The sequence below is a fragment of the Triticum aestivum genome, chromosome 3B (genome assembly GCF_018294505.1).
Source record: "Triticum aestivum cultivar Chinese Spring chromosome 3B, IWGSC CS RefSeq v2.1, whole genome shotgun sequence".
In the NCBI taxonomy this organism is placed as follows: Eukaryota; Viridiplantae; Streptophyta; class Magnoliopsida; order Poales; family Poaceae; genus Triticum; species Triticum aestivum.
In genome coordinates, this window is record NC_057801.1 from 818,569,690 (window position 1) to 818,588,548 (window position 18,859).

General features: G+C 45.8%; 1 protein-coding gene across 1 annotated transcript; it reads right to left on the reverse strand.

The window, feature by feature from the left end:
* Positions 1 to 513: 513 nt before the first annotated feature.
* Positions 514 to 1,980, reverse strand: LOC123066837 (serpin-Z2A-like). The gene is made up of 2 exons (XM_044489839.1): positions 1,528 to 1,980; positions 514 to 1,409 (listed from the first exon to the last, which is right to left on the reverse strand). Exons 1-2 carry the CDS (start codon positions 1,954 to 1,956, stop codon positions 609 to 611), a joined length of 1,230 nt encoding a protein of 409 aa, XP_044345774.1. The 5' UTR covers positions 1,957 to 1,980; the 3' UTR covers positions 514 to 608.
* Between the last annotated feature and the right edge of the window lie 16,879 nt (positions 1,981 to 18,859).

Genomic DNA, 18,859 nt, shown 5'->3' on the forward strand with positions numbered 1-18,859 from the left:
ACATGTGCAATTTTACCTGCCCCGCTGCACAAAACTCATCGGTGTCCGGTCGCAGAATATAGCCAAAAGCCCCATCAGCGGAATCTGTCTTGAAGGCCGCGTCAAAATTTACCTTAATGAAATCCGGCTTTAGTTTCTCCCATCTTGGCCCAGGACTAACACATTCAGCGAGAGTGCGGAAAGATGCAGGTTCCATTGATGCATAATAACAGTGGCAGAAAAACTAAATTAATGATCAATAGGTTTGGATAAACAATTTAGGAAGGATTTTCTCATACTGACACAATACAAGGACAAAGCATATGTGAAATCTATCCTTCCATAAATCGTAATTAATCCTTGTATCGTTTGTTGGATTATGTTTATGTCTAACTTTCTTGACCAAACTGTGAGCGTGGAACTTTATGAGATGAAATAGAGAAAGACACAAGATAGAATAGAACTTAAAACGATAACTGAAGTGACTCGTCTTCGAACTAATAGAGAAAACAGAACGTGAAATAGCAGCAGAAAATATATAATCCAGGTCTTTAATTTATTGGTAGTGATCACTTAATGTCTGGCCGAGACAGAATAACTAACTAGGAGGAGCCTCCATGGCATTATTACTACTGTGAGCTAGAAGGGTCAAGGACATGGCCGGCGAAGACCACGGCCCCGGACACCTCCTCCACAATATAAAACGCGAACGGGTGATCGGCGACGAATTCCATCGGCTTCCTCGCACACTGCTTCACGCGCCCACTCGCGGCGGTGCAGCCCGCCGCCGCGGTGCCCTCCTCATTCACCTCGACCACAGCCTTGTGAAACACGTCGTCCAGGCGCACATCGCAGACGCGCTTCTCCACCAGACCGGACAGGTCGGCCTCCTCGGTGAACGCCTCCCGGAGGCCCAAGCCTTTGAGGACTTTGGTGAGGCTGCAAAAGAATGACAGCTTGAACTTGGGCAGAAGAAGCTTCCGGACTTCACTCCGGTCATCTGGGATGTAGTCGAGCAGGGACTCGTCTGCTGCTGGCAGAGCGTCTACCATTGTGCGCAGCCCGTCGCGCTCGTATGGTAGAAACACACACATTGAGTATTGCATACCGCGGCTCTCATCGCCTTCGTACGGGAGCTTGAGCACCTGGAAGTCATCTTCTTCGGAGAGGAAGAGCTTGCGTTTTCCGGCCCCGAGGGTCATGAACGGAACTTCGATGGGGTCGGCTCCGTCGAGGCGATGGAACTCGTGGTCCTCCGTGAGGTCCTTGGGGAACTGGGTCTCCCACACGCCCTTGAAGTAGATGGCATTGGTGAGCACGAACCTCGAGAGGTCGGTCAATGACCCCTCTGGCAGGATCTCCGTGATGAGATTGTTCGTTGTGGCCGCCGCCCAATCGTTGATCTCGTGCCTGATCTTCTCCGTATCACCCTGCAAGAACCCACGCAAACCTTGTATAACAGTTTGACAAGTCTATGTGACATACCAATGTCAACCCGTGATCGAACGGCAGGGAAGAAGGAAAATATTAAGTGGTAGCTCTGCTGACCTCGGCGAAGTCGACGGCGCGTATCTCAGCGTTGTAGGACTCGGCGGCGGAGTGGAGGTAGGCCGGCGTCAGCTTCAAGTGTTTCTGGTGGAACAAGCCGTAGGCATAGGTGATGAGCGGCCCGCCGGAGCCGGACGGGTCGGCGACGAGGCCACGCACGAACCTGGCCACCTCGTCGGCCGAGGCGGCGCCGAGCAAGGCGAGGAGCTCGTCTAGGGTTTTGCCGCGTGCTCCCGCGGCTACCAAGCCGAGCGTGGTGTAGAGGGACAGCGGCGAGAAGGCGATGTTGCTATCCCTGGTGTCGTCGCCCTCGGCGAGCTTCTTGGCCAGGCGGAGTGCGAACGCCGTCAGGCCGCCGGAGTCCATGGCGGGTGGCGGCGACGACCCGCGTGCCTTCTTGCTTGGCCTCTCCGCCTCCTCGTCTCCCATGGCGTCCTAGTTTGCCGGCCGATACGATTGACGATGTTTCCAAGTGTTTGAGTAAATTACGTGTATATATAATGTGGACAAACCCTAATCTGAAGATGTTTTGGCAGCGGCCTACCGTCCGATTGTGATTGTCAAACAATGGGATAGGACCCACCGTTGGATCCAATCTTATCAATCGGATCACATCATCAGGCTCAGTAATCACCATGTAAGCCGACACCAGCTAGATCGGTTCAGAGTCTTCAGACTTGGGAGTTTCAGAAAAGAAAAGGTTCAGGCTTTGGAATGCAGAGAACCTGGCCGAACACAATGAACCAACCGCAGATGCAACTATTTTGGATTATACCAGGTGAGTTACGTACGTGAGTACATCAGAAAACGTGCAACGCTTATACATGCAGCACATGGATGCTAAGTCACAGTGTCAAACAGATCTATATATCTGCTGATCAAACATTCTACATTGAAATGGCATGTCAATTTCGGCCCCTAATAAGATCCTAACCCAGCACTATGCATGAGCTCGATGGTTCGTGCGTATGTATCTACCAGAACCAGATTACCACCCAAAGTATATATAGTATGTTGTATACGTCACTCACTATGTAGCTTACCAAGTTCAGTTCCTGTGCCCGTCAGTTTTTTCGATAAAGGACATTTCATTCAATTGATATATCAAGGTGATACAAACGCATCGAAAGAATGCCCGGCCTCTGCATAGCACGATGCACACAGCCCATAAGTCCACCCGTCCGAAAAAAAATGTTTTACAACTATAAAAATAAATAAAACTGTCCAGCCTATGATGAGGCAGATCCTAACCGGAGATCACACCGCCATCCATGGGGGTAGAAAACCTCCCTGGCTGTACGCTCCAGCCGCGTAGACGCCGTCATAAATAGGTCCCTGGGCTTCTGCAGGATAGACCAAGTACGGAGCCATTGCCTACATACATGAATAACCTGCATAGGAGATGAAACATATTTTTTTATTAAAAACCACATCATTCCTGGTAAGCCACAATGCCCAGCATAAGGCAGCTGCCCCCACAAGATTATATGCAGAATTTTTTTTATCAATACCCCTCAACCAGTTGCCGAACATGTTACGTGCACTACGTGGGGGGTATAAATTTGAAGTTACTTGAACTATGGCCCAAACCAACCGAGCAAACTTACACTCAAAAAATAAGTGTTTAATAGACTCGTTATGTTGGCAAAAGACACATGTCTTGGTGCCTTGTCAGTTGCGTCGTGCCAGATTATCTCTAGTCAAGATCACCTCTCTGATTAGGAACCAGAGGAATATCTTCACTCTTAGAGGGATTTTAAGCTTCCACAATTTCCTGTTATCAACCGGGACATCACAATGAACCATTGCATCATACATGGATTTGACTGTAAACTTGCCATTCCGATGCAACTTCCATCTAAAGATGTCCGGTTCATCTAACAGCTGAATGGCCTCCAAACGCATGAGTAAACACATTCCAAGCTGCCAGGCGAGGACCTAAAAGGTCCCTACGGAAAGAAATATCAGGAAAGGACCTAAAAGGTCTTGCCCCAAAACATGTTTGATGGTGACAAATTTATGTCTAACAATCCTATACAAGCTCGGGTATTGCACCATTAGTGGTGTGGTCCCTAGCCAGGTATCTTCCAAGAATCGAACCTGGGAACCGTCCCTAACCGAGAAAGTTCTGAATTGGAAAAAGAATTTCTTGGCCAGACCAAAAATGTGATTCACCAGGTTTCCAATAGACTTGAGAAACGGCTTTGGATCCCACGTACTTGTTACGAATGATTTCCTGCCATACTCCTTTCTCATTGAGTAATTTATAAACCCATTTGCTGAGAAGAGCAATATTTTTAATCTTAAGGTCTTGAATTCCAAGTCCCCCTTGACTTTTAGGTCGACATAATACAGTCCACACTAGTAGAAAACAGGGCTATCGTTCGGGCTTGGCCAGCCTATTAGTCCCGGTTCTTCAAGAACCGGGACCCATGGGGGGTATTAGACCCGGTTCGTGAGCCCAGGGGGCCGGCCAGGGCCTCGTGGGCATTGGTCCCAGTTCATGTGGAACCATTTGTCCCGGTTCAAGCCACGAACCAGGACCAATGGTCCTCGCTCCTGGCCCACAACCATTGGTCCCGGTTCGTGGCTTGAACCGAGACATAAGGGGGGGCTTTAGTCCCGGTTCATGCCACGAACCGGGACAAATAACTTGCCTATATATACCCACCGCCGCGGCAGAGCACTCCACAGTGCTCTGTTTTTTCAATCCGGCGAGGAGAGGGCATTTGGGTGCTCTAGTTCACCTCCTATGGACATGAGGTGTTCGATGAAATGCCCTAGCCACACTAGTTAAGCTTTCTCCTCTCGAAGCTCGACCTCGGAGCTCCATTTTTTCCGAGATTTGTCTAGATTTAGTTGTCTGTCACGCCCCGTCCCCGTTTTCACCGCCGTTGATCGCCCGTGCCGATCTCGTCACCAACACCACCGTGGTGAGCCTCTTGTTCTTATCTTCTTTCTGATACTTGTCTGATTTTCTTACTTTAGATAGATATTTGTATTTTTTTTCTTACTTTTGACACACATAATTATATATAATGCACGCAGATGAACCGGCAATGGATGTATGGTGACAGGCACACCTCCGAGTACATTAAGGGCGTGCATAATTTTCTCGAAGTGGCTGAGGCAAACAAGCAGAATAGTTTTATGTGTTGTCCATGCACTAAATGTGGGAATAGGAAGTCTTACTCTGACCGGAAAATCCTTCACACCCACCTGCTTTACAAGGGTTTCATGCCATGCTATAATGCTTGGACGAGGCACGGAGAAATAGGGGTTATGATGGAAGACGGCGAAGAAGAAGAGGACGATGACAACTATGTGCCCCTGAATACGGTTATGCTGCAATGGGGGGAGCTACTGAAGATCAAGAGGAACCAGACGATGTGCCCGATGATGCTGCAACGAGATGACCCTGGTGATGTTGACGGTGAGCCCCGCAGGAAGAGAGTTCCTGCGAAGGTGATGTGGTATGCTCCTATCATACCACGGTTGAAACGACTGTTAAAAAACAAAGAGCATGCCAAGTTGATGCGATGGCACAGTGAGGACCGTAAGAAAGACGGGAAGTTGAGAGCACCCGCTGACGGGTCGTAGTGGAGAAAAATCCAGAGAGAGTACTGGGCTGAGTTTGCACGTGACCCAAGGAACATATGGTTTGGTTTAAGCGCGGATGGCATGAAGGAAATATGCCATAGAGACAATAATAAAGTTATTATTTATTTCCTTATTTCATGATAAATGTTTATTATTCATACTAGAATTGTATTAACTGGAAACATAATACATGTGTGAATACATAGAGAAACAGAGTGTCACTAGTATGCCTCTTCTTGACTAGCTCGTTAATTAAAGATGGTTATGTTTCCTAACCATAGACATGAGTTGTCATTTGATTAACGGGATCACATCATTAGGAGAATGATGTGATTGACTTGACCCATTCCGTTAGCTTAGCACTTGATCGTTTAGTATGTTGCTATTGCTTTCTTCATGACTTATACATGTTCCTATGACTATGAGATTATGCAACTCCCGTTTATCAAAGGAACACTTTGTGTGCTACCAAACGTCACAACGTAACTGGGTGATTATAAAGGTGCTCTACAGGTGTCTCCGAAGGTACATGTTGGGTTGGCGTAATTCGAGATTAGGTTTTGTCACTCCGATTGTCGGAGAGGTATCTCTGGGCCCTCTCGGTAATGCACATCACTTAAAGCCTTGCAAGCATTGTAACTAATGAGTTAGTTACGGAATGATGTATTACGGAACGAGTAAAGAGACTTGCCGGTAACGAGATTGAACTAGGTATTGAGATACCGACGATCGAATCTCGGGCAAGTAACATGCCGATGACAAAGGGAACAACGTATGTTGTTATGCGGTTTGACCGATAAAGATCTTCGTAAAATATGTGGGAGACAATATGGGCATCCAGGTTCCGCTATTGGTTATTGACCGGAAACGTGTTTCGGTCATGTCTACATAGTTCTCGAACCCGTAGGGTCCGCACGCTTAAGGTTTCGATGACAGTTTTATTATGAGTTTATGAGTTTTGATGTACCGAAGGAGTTCGGAGTCCCGGATGAGATCGGGGACATGACGAGGAGTCTCGAAATGGTCGAGACGTAAAGATCGATATATTGGACGACTATATTCGGAGTTCGGAAAGGTTCCGAGTGATTCGGTATTTTCGGGGGTACCGGGGAGTTACGGGAATAGGAGGAAGAAGCAATGGGCCTCATGGGCCAAGTGGTGGAAGAGAGGAGGTAGGGCGCGCGGCCCCCCTAGCCCAAACCGAATTGGACTAGGGGGCCGGCCCCCCTTTCCTTCTTCTCCTCCCTCTCTTTCCTTCTCCTTCTCCTCCCCTTCCTTCCCTTTTCCTAGTAGGACTAGGAAAGAGGGGGGAATCCTACTTGGAGTAGGATTGCCCCCCTAGGGTGCGCCTCCTCCTCCTTGGCCGGCCCTCCTCGCCTTGCTCCTTTATATACAGGGGCAGGGGGGCACCCCATGACACAAACAAGTTGATCTACGGATTGTTCCTTGGCCGTGTGCGGTGCCCCCCTCCACCATAATCCACCTCGGTCATATCGTCGCGGAGTTTAGGCGAAGCCCTGCGCCGGTAGAACATCATCATCGTCACCACGCCGTCGTGCTGACGGAACTCATCCCCGACGCTTCGCTGGATTGGAGCCCGGGGACGTCATCGAGCTGGACGTGTGTTGAACACGGAGGTGCCGTACGTTTGGTGCTTGGATCGGTTGAATCGTGAAGACGTACGACTACATCAACCGCGTTGTCATAATGCTTCCGCTTGACGGTCTACGAGGGTACGTAGACAACACTCTCCCCTCTCGTTGCTATGCCATCACCATGATCTTGCGTGTGCGTAGGATTTTTTTTTGAAATTACTACGTTCCCCAACATGGCATTGATCCTTTTGGGGAGCAGAGCAGCAATCACAACACCTAGCCCGTGACTCTATGTATGTATAACCTTCCTCCTTGGATGTGCATGAAGCAGAAGTTCATTATGATGACAGTTCTCATCCAAGGCCCTAAGCAACCCGGCAACGACATTGATGTGTACCTAAGGCCAATAGTTGAAGAACTTTTACAGCAGTGGGATGGAAACGGTGTACGTGTGTGGGATGAGCACAGACAGGAGGAATTTAACCTGCACGCGTTGCTGTTTGTAACCATCAAATATTGGCCCGCTCTCAGTAACCTTTCAGGACAGACAAACAAGGAATACCACGCATGCACACACTGTTTAGGTAACACCAAAAGTATATACCTGGGAAGCTGCAGGAAGAATGTGTACCTGGGCCATAGTCAATTTCTTTCGACCAACCATCAATGTCGAAAGAAAGGCAAGCATTTCAAAGGCGAGGCAGATCACCGGAAGAAGCCCGCCATGCGTACCGGTGATCACGTACTTGCTATGGTCAATGGTTTACACGTAATCTTTGGAAAGGATCCCAGCGGACTAGCCGTTTCGAGTGACGCTGAGGGACACGCACCCATGTGGAAGAAGAAATCTATATTTTGGGACCTACCCTACTGGAAAGACCTAGAGGTCCGCTCTTCGATCGACGTGATGCACGTGACGAAGAACCTTTGCGTGAACCTGCTAGGATTCTTGGGCGTGTATGGGAAGACATAAGATACAACTGAGGCACGGGAGGACCTGCAACGTTTGCACAAAAAAGACGGCATGCCTCCAAAGCAGTATGAAGGTCCTGCCAGCTACGCTCTTACCAAAGAAGAGAAGGAAATCTTCTTTGAATGCCTGCTTAGTATGAAGGTCCCGACTGGCTTCTCGTTGAATATAAAGGGAATAATAAATATGGCAGAGAAAAAGTTTCAGAACCTAAAGTCTCATGACTGCCACGTGATTATGACGCAACTTCTTCCGGTTCCATTGAGGGGGCTTCTACCGAAAAACGTCCGATTAGCCATTGTGAAGCTATGTGCATTCCTCAATGCAATCTCTCAGAAGGTGATCGATCTAGAAATCATACCAAGGCTAAGGAGTGATGTGGTGCAATGTCTTGTCAGTTTCGAGATGGTGTTCCCACCATCCTTCTTTAATATCATGACGCACGTCCTAGTTCATCTAGTTGACGAGATTGTCATTCTGGGCCCCGTATTTCTACACAATATGTACCCCTTTGAGAGGTTCATGGGAGTCCTAAAGAAATATGTCCGTAACCGCGCTAGGCCAGAAGGAAGCATCTCCATGGGCCATCAAACAAAGGATGTCATTGGGTTTTGTGTTGACTTCATTCCTGGCCTTAAGAAGATAGGTCTCCCTAAATCGCGGTATGAGGGGAGAATGACTGAAAAAGGCACGCTTGGAGGGGAGACAATAATATGCAGGGACGGATATTCTTGGTCTCAAGCACACTACACAGTTCTACAGAACTCTACCTTGGTGACTCCTTATGTCGATGAACACAAGAACAGTCTATGCTCCAAACACCCGGAGCAGTGGGACGACTGTATTACATGTGAACACATCAGGACTTTCAGCAGTTGGTTGGAAACACGTCTCAGAGGTGAAAACACTGTTTGTGAGGAGTTGTACTCGTTGTCAAGGGGACCATCTTCCACTGTAACGATTTGGAAAGGATACGAGATAAATGGAAATACATTTTACACGATCGCCCAAGATCAAAAGAGCACCAACCAAAACAGCGGTGTCCGCTTTGATGCAGCCACCGAGAGGGGAAAGGACACATATTATGGTTACATAGTAAACATATGGGAACTTGACTACGGAGTAGATTTTAAGGTCCCTTTGTTTAAATGCAACTAGGTCAATCTGTCAGGAGGCGGGGTATAGGTAGACCCACATTACGGAATGACAACAATGGATCTGAACAATCTTGGGTACACAGACGAACCGTTCGTCCTAGCCAATGATGTGGCACATGTTATCTATGTGAAGGACATGTCTACCAAACCGAGAAAAAGAAAAAATAAGGAAGCGAATACATCATACGATGAGCCAAAGCGCCACATAGTTCTTTCAGGAAAAAGGGACATCGTGGGAGTGGAGGGCAAGACAGACATGCCCGAAGATTATGAAAAGTTTCATGAAATTCCTCCCTTCAAAGTCAAGGCTGACCCAAGCATCCTGATAAATGATGAAGATTATCCATGGTTACGGCGCAATAAGGAAAGGACACAAGCAAAGAAAAAGTGAAGACTTTGTCCACAACTATTATGATGATACCATGCCAACTTTCAACCTTTTGGTAGTTCATTTGAAATGCCTATTGTAACAGACAAGTTTCCGTATGAAATCCTGATGATACCAGTTTTTGCCGTAACCCACTCAACTTTCTTGCACATGCTATGTGGATGAAATGATGATACCATGCCAACTTCCAACATTTTCAGAGTTCATTTGAAATGCTTTTCAATTTCAGGGTCTTATAGCTTAAAATAATCAATAAATGCATGAAAAATAACAAATGAAGTCAGAAAGGGTTGAAAATTGATGATGTGGCTTTGAATGGTGCATTTTGAACACACAAAAAGTGAGGAGTTTAAATAAGTTTTAAAAAACTGAAATCCCTGTGTAACAGATGTGTTTCCGTATGAAACCCTGATACTTCGAAAGAGATTGTCCATTTTGTACACGAAGTGTATTCAGTTTTTCCCATAACCCTCTCAACTTTTTAGCACATGCTATGTGGGAGAAATGATGATACCATTCTAACTTTCAACCTTTTCAGAGTTCATTTGAAATGCTTTTCAATTTCAAGGTCTTATAGCTCAAAAAAAACTAGTAAATGCTTTTATAAAACTCTAATAGCAAAAGGAATCAACTAAAAAGCTTTTATAAACCTCTAGTATTTTTAAACTAAAATTATATAAAATTTATGCAACTAAAATCATCAAAGTATTTTCTGTCCAAAACATGAAAAGCAGAAATAATTATCATAAAGAATTTTTTGTTAGAATCTTTAGTAGAAAAAAATTGTCATAAAGATTATACTTATTCTGAGCTAAAAGAAAAAAGAATAAAAAAAGAAAGCAAAAATCAAAAGAAAATAAATAATTCAAAAAAACAAAAAATACTGGAAAAAATAAAAAAAATGCCGCCTAATGGGCCACACGGCCTGCATACGACTAGAAACCTATCTGTACATGGGCCAGGATGCAGGCCCGTAGGCCCAATAGGCCCAACACGGCAAGGACAAGGGTAGGCCCAATAGGCCTGCATATTAGAGAGGAACTCAGCACCTGAGCTGCAACGCAACTTATAAACAGGTGTTGAGCTCTCTCAGCTAGCGAGGTGGGACTAAACTTCCCACCGCACCGCGTTGTGCGAGGCCTTTAGTCCCAGTTGGTGGCAGCAACCGGGACTAAAGGGTGCATTGGTCCCGATTGGTGGCAAAAACCGGTACCAATCCCCCCCTTTAGTCCCGGTTGGTGCCACCAACCGGGACCAATGGCCTCTGCTTCCCGCCCTTTGGGCTGCTGAAAAGAGGCCTTTGGTCCTGGTTGGTGCCACCAACCGGGACTAAAGGTCGAATTCGTCCCGGTTTGTCTCACGAACCGAGACCAATGCATTGTCTATATAACTGGTACTCATCAAAATTTCATTCAGTTCGTTCTTCTTCGTGCCCGACACCGCCAGGCTGCCAACTCTGCCTCCCCGTCGCCGTTGTCGCCCCGCGTCGTCCCGCGCTGCCCTGACGCCGTCCCGCGCCGCCCCGACGTCGTCGCCGCCCCCGCCCCGGGCTCCATGCCCCACGACGCCGCCGGCCCTGCCTGTCACCGCCCCACCCCGCGACGCCCCTCACCGTCGATCGTCGCCGCGCCGCCCCTCACTCACCGTCGTCGTCGTCGTCCCCTGCCCGTCGCCCTCGCTGCGCCCCTCACGCCGTCGCCCCTTGGAGGTTGAATTTTGCTAATTTAATTTGATGTAGTAGTTAATTTAGATGTGTAGTTAATTGAGTTAGATTTTGTTAGATTTTTTGTAGTTCATAGATTTTTTTGTTAGATGTGTAGTAATTTAGATGTGTAGTTCATAGATTTTTTTGTTAGATTTTTTTATATTGTGTAATTTGTTCATATTGTGTTAGATTTTTTTTCTGTTAATAGATTTTTTGGTGATATTATTGTTGAATATGCATGTTTATATGTTCATATATATGCAAAGATCGAATATGTCAATTTTTTATGATTTTTTTCTGTTCATAGAATTTTTATGATTTTTTCTGTTGTAATTTTGTTCATAGAATTTTAATGATTTTTTTGTTCATAGAATTTTCTTTGTCAATTTATGTATATGTTCATATTGTGTATGTATAGAAAAATCATGTATAATCAAAGTCATTTATGAATATGTTCATATTTAGAATAGGGGAAAAAGGAAAATAAGAAGAGAAAGTGTTTAATATAATTAGTTACAAAAATAATAGAACTATAGTTAAACTAGTTTATTTTTAGTAAGTACTACTTTATTTTATTTATAGTAAATGCCTAATATATAGTTGAACTAGCTAGTTGATTTAATAAACTACTTTATTTTACTATAGAAGTAGTTTATTTTTAGTAAGTACTACTTTATTTATTTATAGTTAGTGCTTAGTAGTTAAACTAGTTGATTTAATTAATAAAACTACTTTATTTTACTATATATAGAAGTAGTTCCCGCATCCTCACCGTTGACTCGGCGGTGGAGGCCTGCTTGATCAGGGCCATGTCTGGGACTGGGCTCCGCCGGGCTGGTATTGGGAGGTGCTACTTTCCGGGGGGCGTAGGTTGGTGAGGAGCCAGCCCGTTGTTGACCCGATCCTTGTTTGGTGGTGGTTGCGTGGGCCAGTGACTGTGCCAAGGCTTCCGCACACCGCGGAGGTGGTACGTCACCGTGTCAGTGAGGAGGACGAGCACGTCCGTCGCTACATGGTTGCGTTGGAGGGCAGGTTCGACAATACCTGGCAGGTTCTTCAGGGATCTCGCTGGAGCTATGATCTTGTGATGGTTCCTTATCTTTGGGTGTCCACCGCCCGCGACGATGCCCGTCGGGCGCTACGGTTCTAGCTTTATTAGCGATGCTGTATGTATGATAGTATTCAAGGAGTATTAGTGATAATATTCAATGATGTACGGACACAAGAGATGATGTAATTTTTCTTATAATTGAATGCATGCTAATTTGAATACTACTTTATTTTACGATTTGGTTTTGCTTATTGAATGCTCATATTGGAAAAGTACTCCTACTTTGAATGCTAAAATTGGAGAGCACTCTACGCAGAAATCTAGGAGCCCCCTCCATCATCCACGCCGTCGTGGGGGTAGTTTCTCCTATTCCTGTGTGCTAGACAATTTGGTGTAATAATGCACTCGGGAATGAAAGGAGGAGCTACCATCACCGATAGTCAACCCGTGATTAATAATAATGATCTAATTAGGTTTTTTAGTACATATATTTAATTGTACAAGTTTAATATTTGAATTACGAACATAGGCCGGAAATGTCGTACTCGGACGACGAAAACCGCCCGGGGGAGTGCGACTGGTGCCATGACGACCGAGGTATGTGCGACAGGTTCCTTGAATTGGACGAAGATCGACGCTTCAGCATTAAGCTCGAGGAGACCTTCGATGTTCATACGGTACGCAACGATGACAATAGTTTTTTTTGTAATTAATGCACGACTTCAACTATTTTAACGTGTATTTTTCATCTTTTCCAATTCGACTAGCTTATCCCATGCTATGCAAGACGCTATGTCTTGGAGAGGATGTGTTTTGAAGACCATGAAAGTATGGAAACCAAAAGAATTCACCTAAGGACCCATCATGGTGTGGATTTTAAAGTAAAGTTGTACAATGCTGAGAGTGTAACCCATTTTAGTTGCAAAAATTGGGAAGCACTTTGCAAGATGTATGGTTTTGATGAGGGTATGCTTGTCACCGTGGATATTGGTGATCCTACAATCGAGCAAGACAATATGGACATTTGGGTCCTGGTGGATACACTTCCAATTCTTCCCCCATGTGAGCTTCTCAAACATAGTTATTAAGTAATTTATATTGTTTATTTCAAAATAGTTGACAGCTTATTTTCATTGACAGCTTATTTTCATTCTTCAAAGAATATGCGGAAGATGGTAGACAAAACCCACTACACCGATTGCTCCGAATTAACTTATAAGGAGAAAAATCATCTGATCGCATTTTGTACTGATCTTGGGAATTACGATATCTACAATCGAACTCCTCAACATTATGGTCAATACATGCCACTAGTGCACGTGTTGAACTAGGGTAACTACCATGGAGATACCCTGGTAAGATTTTTTACTATTACGACATCCGTGCATCTTTTTGCATATTTCTAAAACTAGTACATCATTGCTAACTACGAAGTTATTACTATGTTTTTCAACAGATAATCCTGAATGATTGTGTGCCTCATCTGATGTATACGCACGGTCGCCTTGATGTTTTGAACATACAACCAGGTCGTCCTACGAATCTCAACTGTCCATACCGGATTTCTAAAAGAAGTGGAGACATGACAATCAAAGAATGGAAAAAATGTATGGACAATCGTAAGGAGCTTCTTGGAAGCAAAAGGAAGCAAAGCGCAAGAATTGGAGACAGGATGATCTCCATTCTTCATAATGGAGAGTCAGGGTCTATATTGTTTTATGCTATTTTACCTTAAGGGTGTTTAGGTCCTACCTGATACTGATGATCATGTGCTAAGAACAATTATGTAGGGTTGGGTTCGATGACTATGAGGATGCTGATCGTATGACTTGTTATTAATAACGAGTAGAAGTTGTATGATGATGCATGATTAGTAGGACTTGTTATCATATATGATGATGTATGATGTGAGCATGAGTTATTATATATCAGCGGGTGAAATGAACATAGCAGTAGCATTGGTAAACCAAGGACGAAAATATAAGAGAGGACATTTCTCTCTTTTAGCTAGCTAATAACAATCTAAATTAACCCCCAAAACCCCTAAACCAGCCACTTTTTTTTAAAAAAGAAATACCTCAGCTCCAGCCAGCTGCTGACGCATGGAAGCCTTTTGGTCCCTATTTATGTCACCAACCCGGACCAAAGGCCCCCTTGCCTGGGCTGCCCGCAGTGGCCACGTGGAGGCCCATCTGTCCCGGTTCGTGTAAGATCCGGGACTAAAGGGGGAGGGCATTAGTACCGACCTTTTAGTCCCGATTCTTAAACCGAGACAAAAGGCCCTTACGAACCGGGACAAATGCCCTGTTTTCTACTAGTGCCACCTAGCCAGTCGATATTTCTTGTATTCATTATCACACTGCCAAAAAAATCTTGATCTAAAGTAATCGAGACGCTGAAGAACCCCTTTCGGAAGATGGAAGAATCACAACATATATAGAACCATGTTGCTGAGGACGGAATTGACCAATATCAATCACCCCCCATATGACAAGAGTTTGGCCTTCCAACTGGCTAGTCACTTCTCAAGTCTCTCTTCCACGTGCTTCCACTCACAGATAGTTAAACACCGGTAGTGTATGGGAATACCCAGATACTGAATCGGGAACTGCCCGAGCTGACATCCAAAAATGTCAGCATACTCAGGTGCAGATTCTGCAGCATCTCCAAAGCAAAAAAGTTCGCTCTTATGAAAATTGATTTTGAGGCCAGAGAGTTCCTCAAAAGCACATAAAAGCAGCTTGAGGTTTCTTGCTTTATCTAGATCATGATCCAAGAAAAGTATAGTGTCATCCGCATATTGTAGGATAGATAGACCCTCTTCTACCAGATGAGGAACGACACCGCTAACTTGACCGGCCACCTTAGCCGGCTCAACAAGGGTAGCTAACATGTCGGCCACAATGTTAAACAAAATGGGTGATGCGGGATCCCCTTGGCGAAACCCCTTCCTTCTCTGAAAATAGTTGCCAATCTCATCGTTAACTTTTATGGCGACACTACCTCCAGAAACAAAACTCTCTACCCATCGACACCATTTTGGTGAAAACCCCTTCATGGGTAATGTTTTCAACAGAAAGGGTCATTTAACTTTATCATAGGCTTTTCCGAAATCTATTTTAAGGATCACTCCATTCAACTTTTTTACGGTGAAGCTCATGTACAGTTTGATGCAACACAACAACTCCATCTAGTATGTTGCGTCCTTCCATAAATGCTGTTTGAGTGGGCTTGATGACATGGTCAGCCACCCCATTCAACCAGTTAGTTGCGACCTTCGTAAGGATTTTGAAGCTTACATTTGGAAGGCAAATCGGTGGATATTGTTGAATACAACTGGCCTCCTTAATCTTGGAAAGTAGGATAATCTACCCAAAGTTTTAGCGGGAAATATCAAGGTCGTCGGTATGCAATTGTTAAACAACTGAACCAAATCCACCTTGATCACGTCCCAAAAGCATTGATAGAACTCCGCCGGAAATCGATCCGGTCCTAGAGCCTTGTTGTGTTCATTTGAAACACCGCGGTTCGAATTTCCTCCTCTGAGAACGGAGAGGTTAAGAATTCATTTTCCGCATCCGAAACTTGAGGGATGTCATGAGTGATAGACTCGACCATCTCAAACAGTGTTTGAGTGGAAGGACCAAAAAACTCTTTGTAATACTTAGTAATATAATATCTGAGCAGCGTGTCCCCCTCGATACGGCCTTCCTCCTCGTCAAGAGAGAAGATATGTTTCTTTCTGTGTCTGCCATTGGACAACATTTGATAGTATTTCGTATTATCATCACCTTGAACCAGCGAGTCGGCCTTGCAACGTTGGTACCACTTAATCTCTTCCTCATTGAGCAGGCGGGCAATCTGCTCATTTAGATGGCTTTTTTGCTCAATCTCAATAGCAGAAAGAGGCCTCACCTCCTCAATTTTATCGAGGGTATCGATTAAAGTAGATAGTCACAACTTTTTTTTGTACATGCCAGCAGTGTGCTTAGCCCATCCACGAAGGAATCGGCGCAAGGCGCATATTCAATTGTTCCATCGTTGAATGGGCGTGTTACCGAGAGGTTGACGTGCCCACACCTTCTTGACCAGGTCGAGAAATCCCTCTCTAGTGAGCCATCCAAGATCAAATTTAAACTGATGACGGCTAGACCTTGGAGTTATTTGTCCAAAATCGGTTAGCAATGGAGTGTGATCCGATAAGGCCTCAATTCTTTCTAGTGCCCGTACCGAGGCTAAGGGATATTTATATTCCCAGTCGGTGGTAACAAGCACCCGGTCAAGTTTTTCAAAAGTTGGAACTGATCGGTTATTGGCCCAGGTATATTGGCGGCCAGACATAGTGAGCTCCCGCTAGTCTAGACTGTCAATAACAGCATTGAAGAGGAACGGCCACCTAGTATCAAACCGGTCATTTTTTTTCCTGCTGATATCGAAGGATATTGAAATCCGACCCGATTAGCATGGGATGGGGATTGTCTCGGCAAGTATTAACAAGTTCCTTTAAAAAAGCAGACTTAAACTCCTCTTGAGCGGCGCCATATACAGCCACCAGGCTCCAAAGGAAGTTGTCGGACTTATTTCGAAGGTGGAATTTGATATGATATTCCCCCTTTGATGTGGACAAATGTTCCATGTAAGTGGAATGGATTCATATCAAGATTCCACCGGACCTCCCGGACGGGGGTAAAACGTGCCATTCATAATCGTAACCACATGAAAAGTGGTCAAGATCAAGTGATAGGAAGTCACGTTTGCCCGACTCAGTGATAGCCACAAAGTCCAACGCATGATCCTTTACACAATCATCAATATGTTTGTGTTTAGCCAAGTCACCAAGACCCCTGCTATTCCAAAACATGCCTCTCATGATGAACCATTTTTGTTGTTGTTTAGAGGCCTTTGTCCTCTTAGATGGCTGGCGTTTTTTCTTTGCTGAATTAGACTTGTTCTTTCATGCCGACGCGACCAACTCACATAGCGTAATGTCACGTATATATAGTATCATCCAAGTCTACCTCAGTTGTGTCCTTAACTAGATGGGAGAGAAGCTTACCTTCATGATTGGCATCAGCATCTTCATCCTCCTCATCTGACACAAAAGGGTCCGCAAATATGGGCAACTTAGGAGCAACAGTAAGCCGGTCGAACTCCACTTGTTTAAGAGCCCTAACAGAAAAATCTACCTCTTTCTCATTACATCCTATTGAAACTCCAAGGCTAGTAATATTTGAATGTACTTTGGATTTATCAAAAGACAAAAATGATTGACGAGAGGAGGTACCTTCAAAGTCGAGATTGCGGCCAGCCGTCCTGCGCATGGCCCTCACTACAGAGCCCTCGTCGGTGGCTGTAGAACCATCAGTTCCGATGGAGTGGCGACCGCTGCACCTCAGCGATGATGGAGTGAGGTTCACAGCAGTGGCCGTTCCGGTGGCCCTGAGTGGTGGAGTAGATGGGTGCGGCGATGATGAATAAGACTGCGAGGGTTGCAAGTCAGCCTCTGGCTCGGCGAGAGCCCTGGATGCAGGCGCCCCTCCCGTCGTCAGAGGCGTAGAAGAAAAAGCTCACAACTCCGCCATTGCCAACTCATGTTCATCCCTAACAGACGGGGAGAAAATCACTCCTCGTCGGGTAGGTGACAAAGGTGTGGACGATGGTGGCGGCGAGGCCACACCCTCAGGAGCCTCCTCAGGCGCGAGCCCCTCAAGGTGAGTCTGGTCCTGGCTCCCCTCTTCGAGGCGTGGCGGTCCCAGCTAGCTGTCCGAGTCGGCGGTGTCGCAGACTGTGGCGCCGATGTCGTCAAAAGAGCCGGCGCAGTGTTCGCCGGGGCCGTCATCGACGAAGGTGCTGAAGGTGTCATGGCCGACGGTGGAGACGTAGAAGCAGCCTTGGAATGAAAACATCGATTAGGGTTAGGTGGTGTGACAGCAATGAAGAACTTATCCGGCGTCGAAGAGCCCCCCGAGAGAGGCGTGGACGAGTTCATCTGCATGGGCACCACTCCACCCGAGGTAGGATGAACGGAGGAGCCGTTGGACGATGAAGTGGGTTTGGGCCTCTTACTAGGATCATTGGCCCTCACTATATCCTCCCTGCCATGTCCTTTGTCGCCCCCTGGATCATCTCCGTGCTCCCACACACGAGGCACGAAATCAGCATCAACACGGAAATATGATTTTTCCAGGCTATACCGTAGCTCATAACCCTTCCTTTGAACAACCACGTCCGAAGAAAGAGAGTCAACTGTGCTCCTCTTGAAAGCATCGAGGTTCAGCACCGCTACCTGAATACGAACAATTCCTCTTCGAAGCAAACAGAGAAGGTCAACATCCAGAGTCGCGCCAATCACCGAGTTGACCGCCCAAAGACCCAAAAAGTGACGAAGAGCGTGAGGCACCCCATGCACATGTACCCAAATAGGTAGTAGCTCAAATCGATGTGGTATCTCATCCGACTTCCATGGCTTAAACTCGATAGTAACATTGTGAGACTTGATGAAGACAGCAAACCCGGTTACCCTTTGTACAACTTCCTCACTTGGGAAGGACATGAGAAAAGCGTCTTGGCCATGCGGTATAGCCTCCCAATTCCAGTGCTGCTGAAACTGAGCAACCTTAGCAACCTCTACTTCCACTATACTGGGATTGATAGAGCCGCAAGATATCAGTACCAAGGCTGTTGGTGAATCCTTTGGTGAGAGATCCTCCCTACAAATATTGTCGGGCATATGAAAGAAGGCCATATTTTCAGTTCCATATCCGCAAAGCATCGCCACCGGCTTCGGCATTTTGAGAGCAGGACACCGACGCATGGTCATCGGGTGCTTATACTTGTTGCAAATAAAACAGTATTGTTGAGTCTCG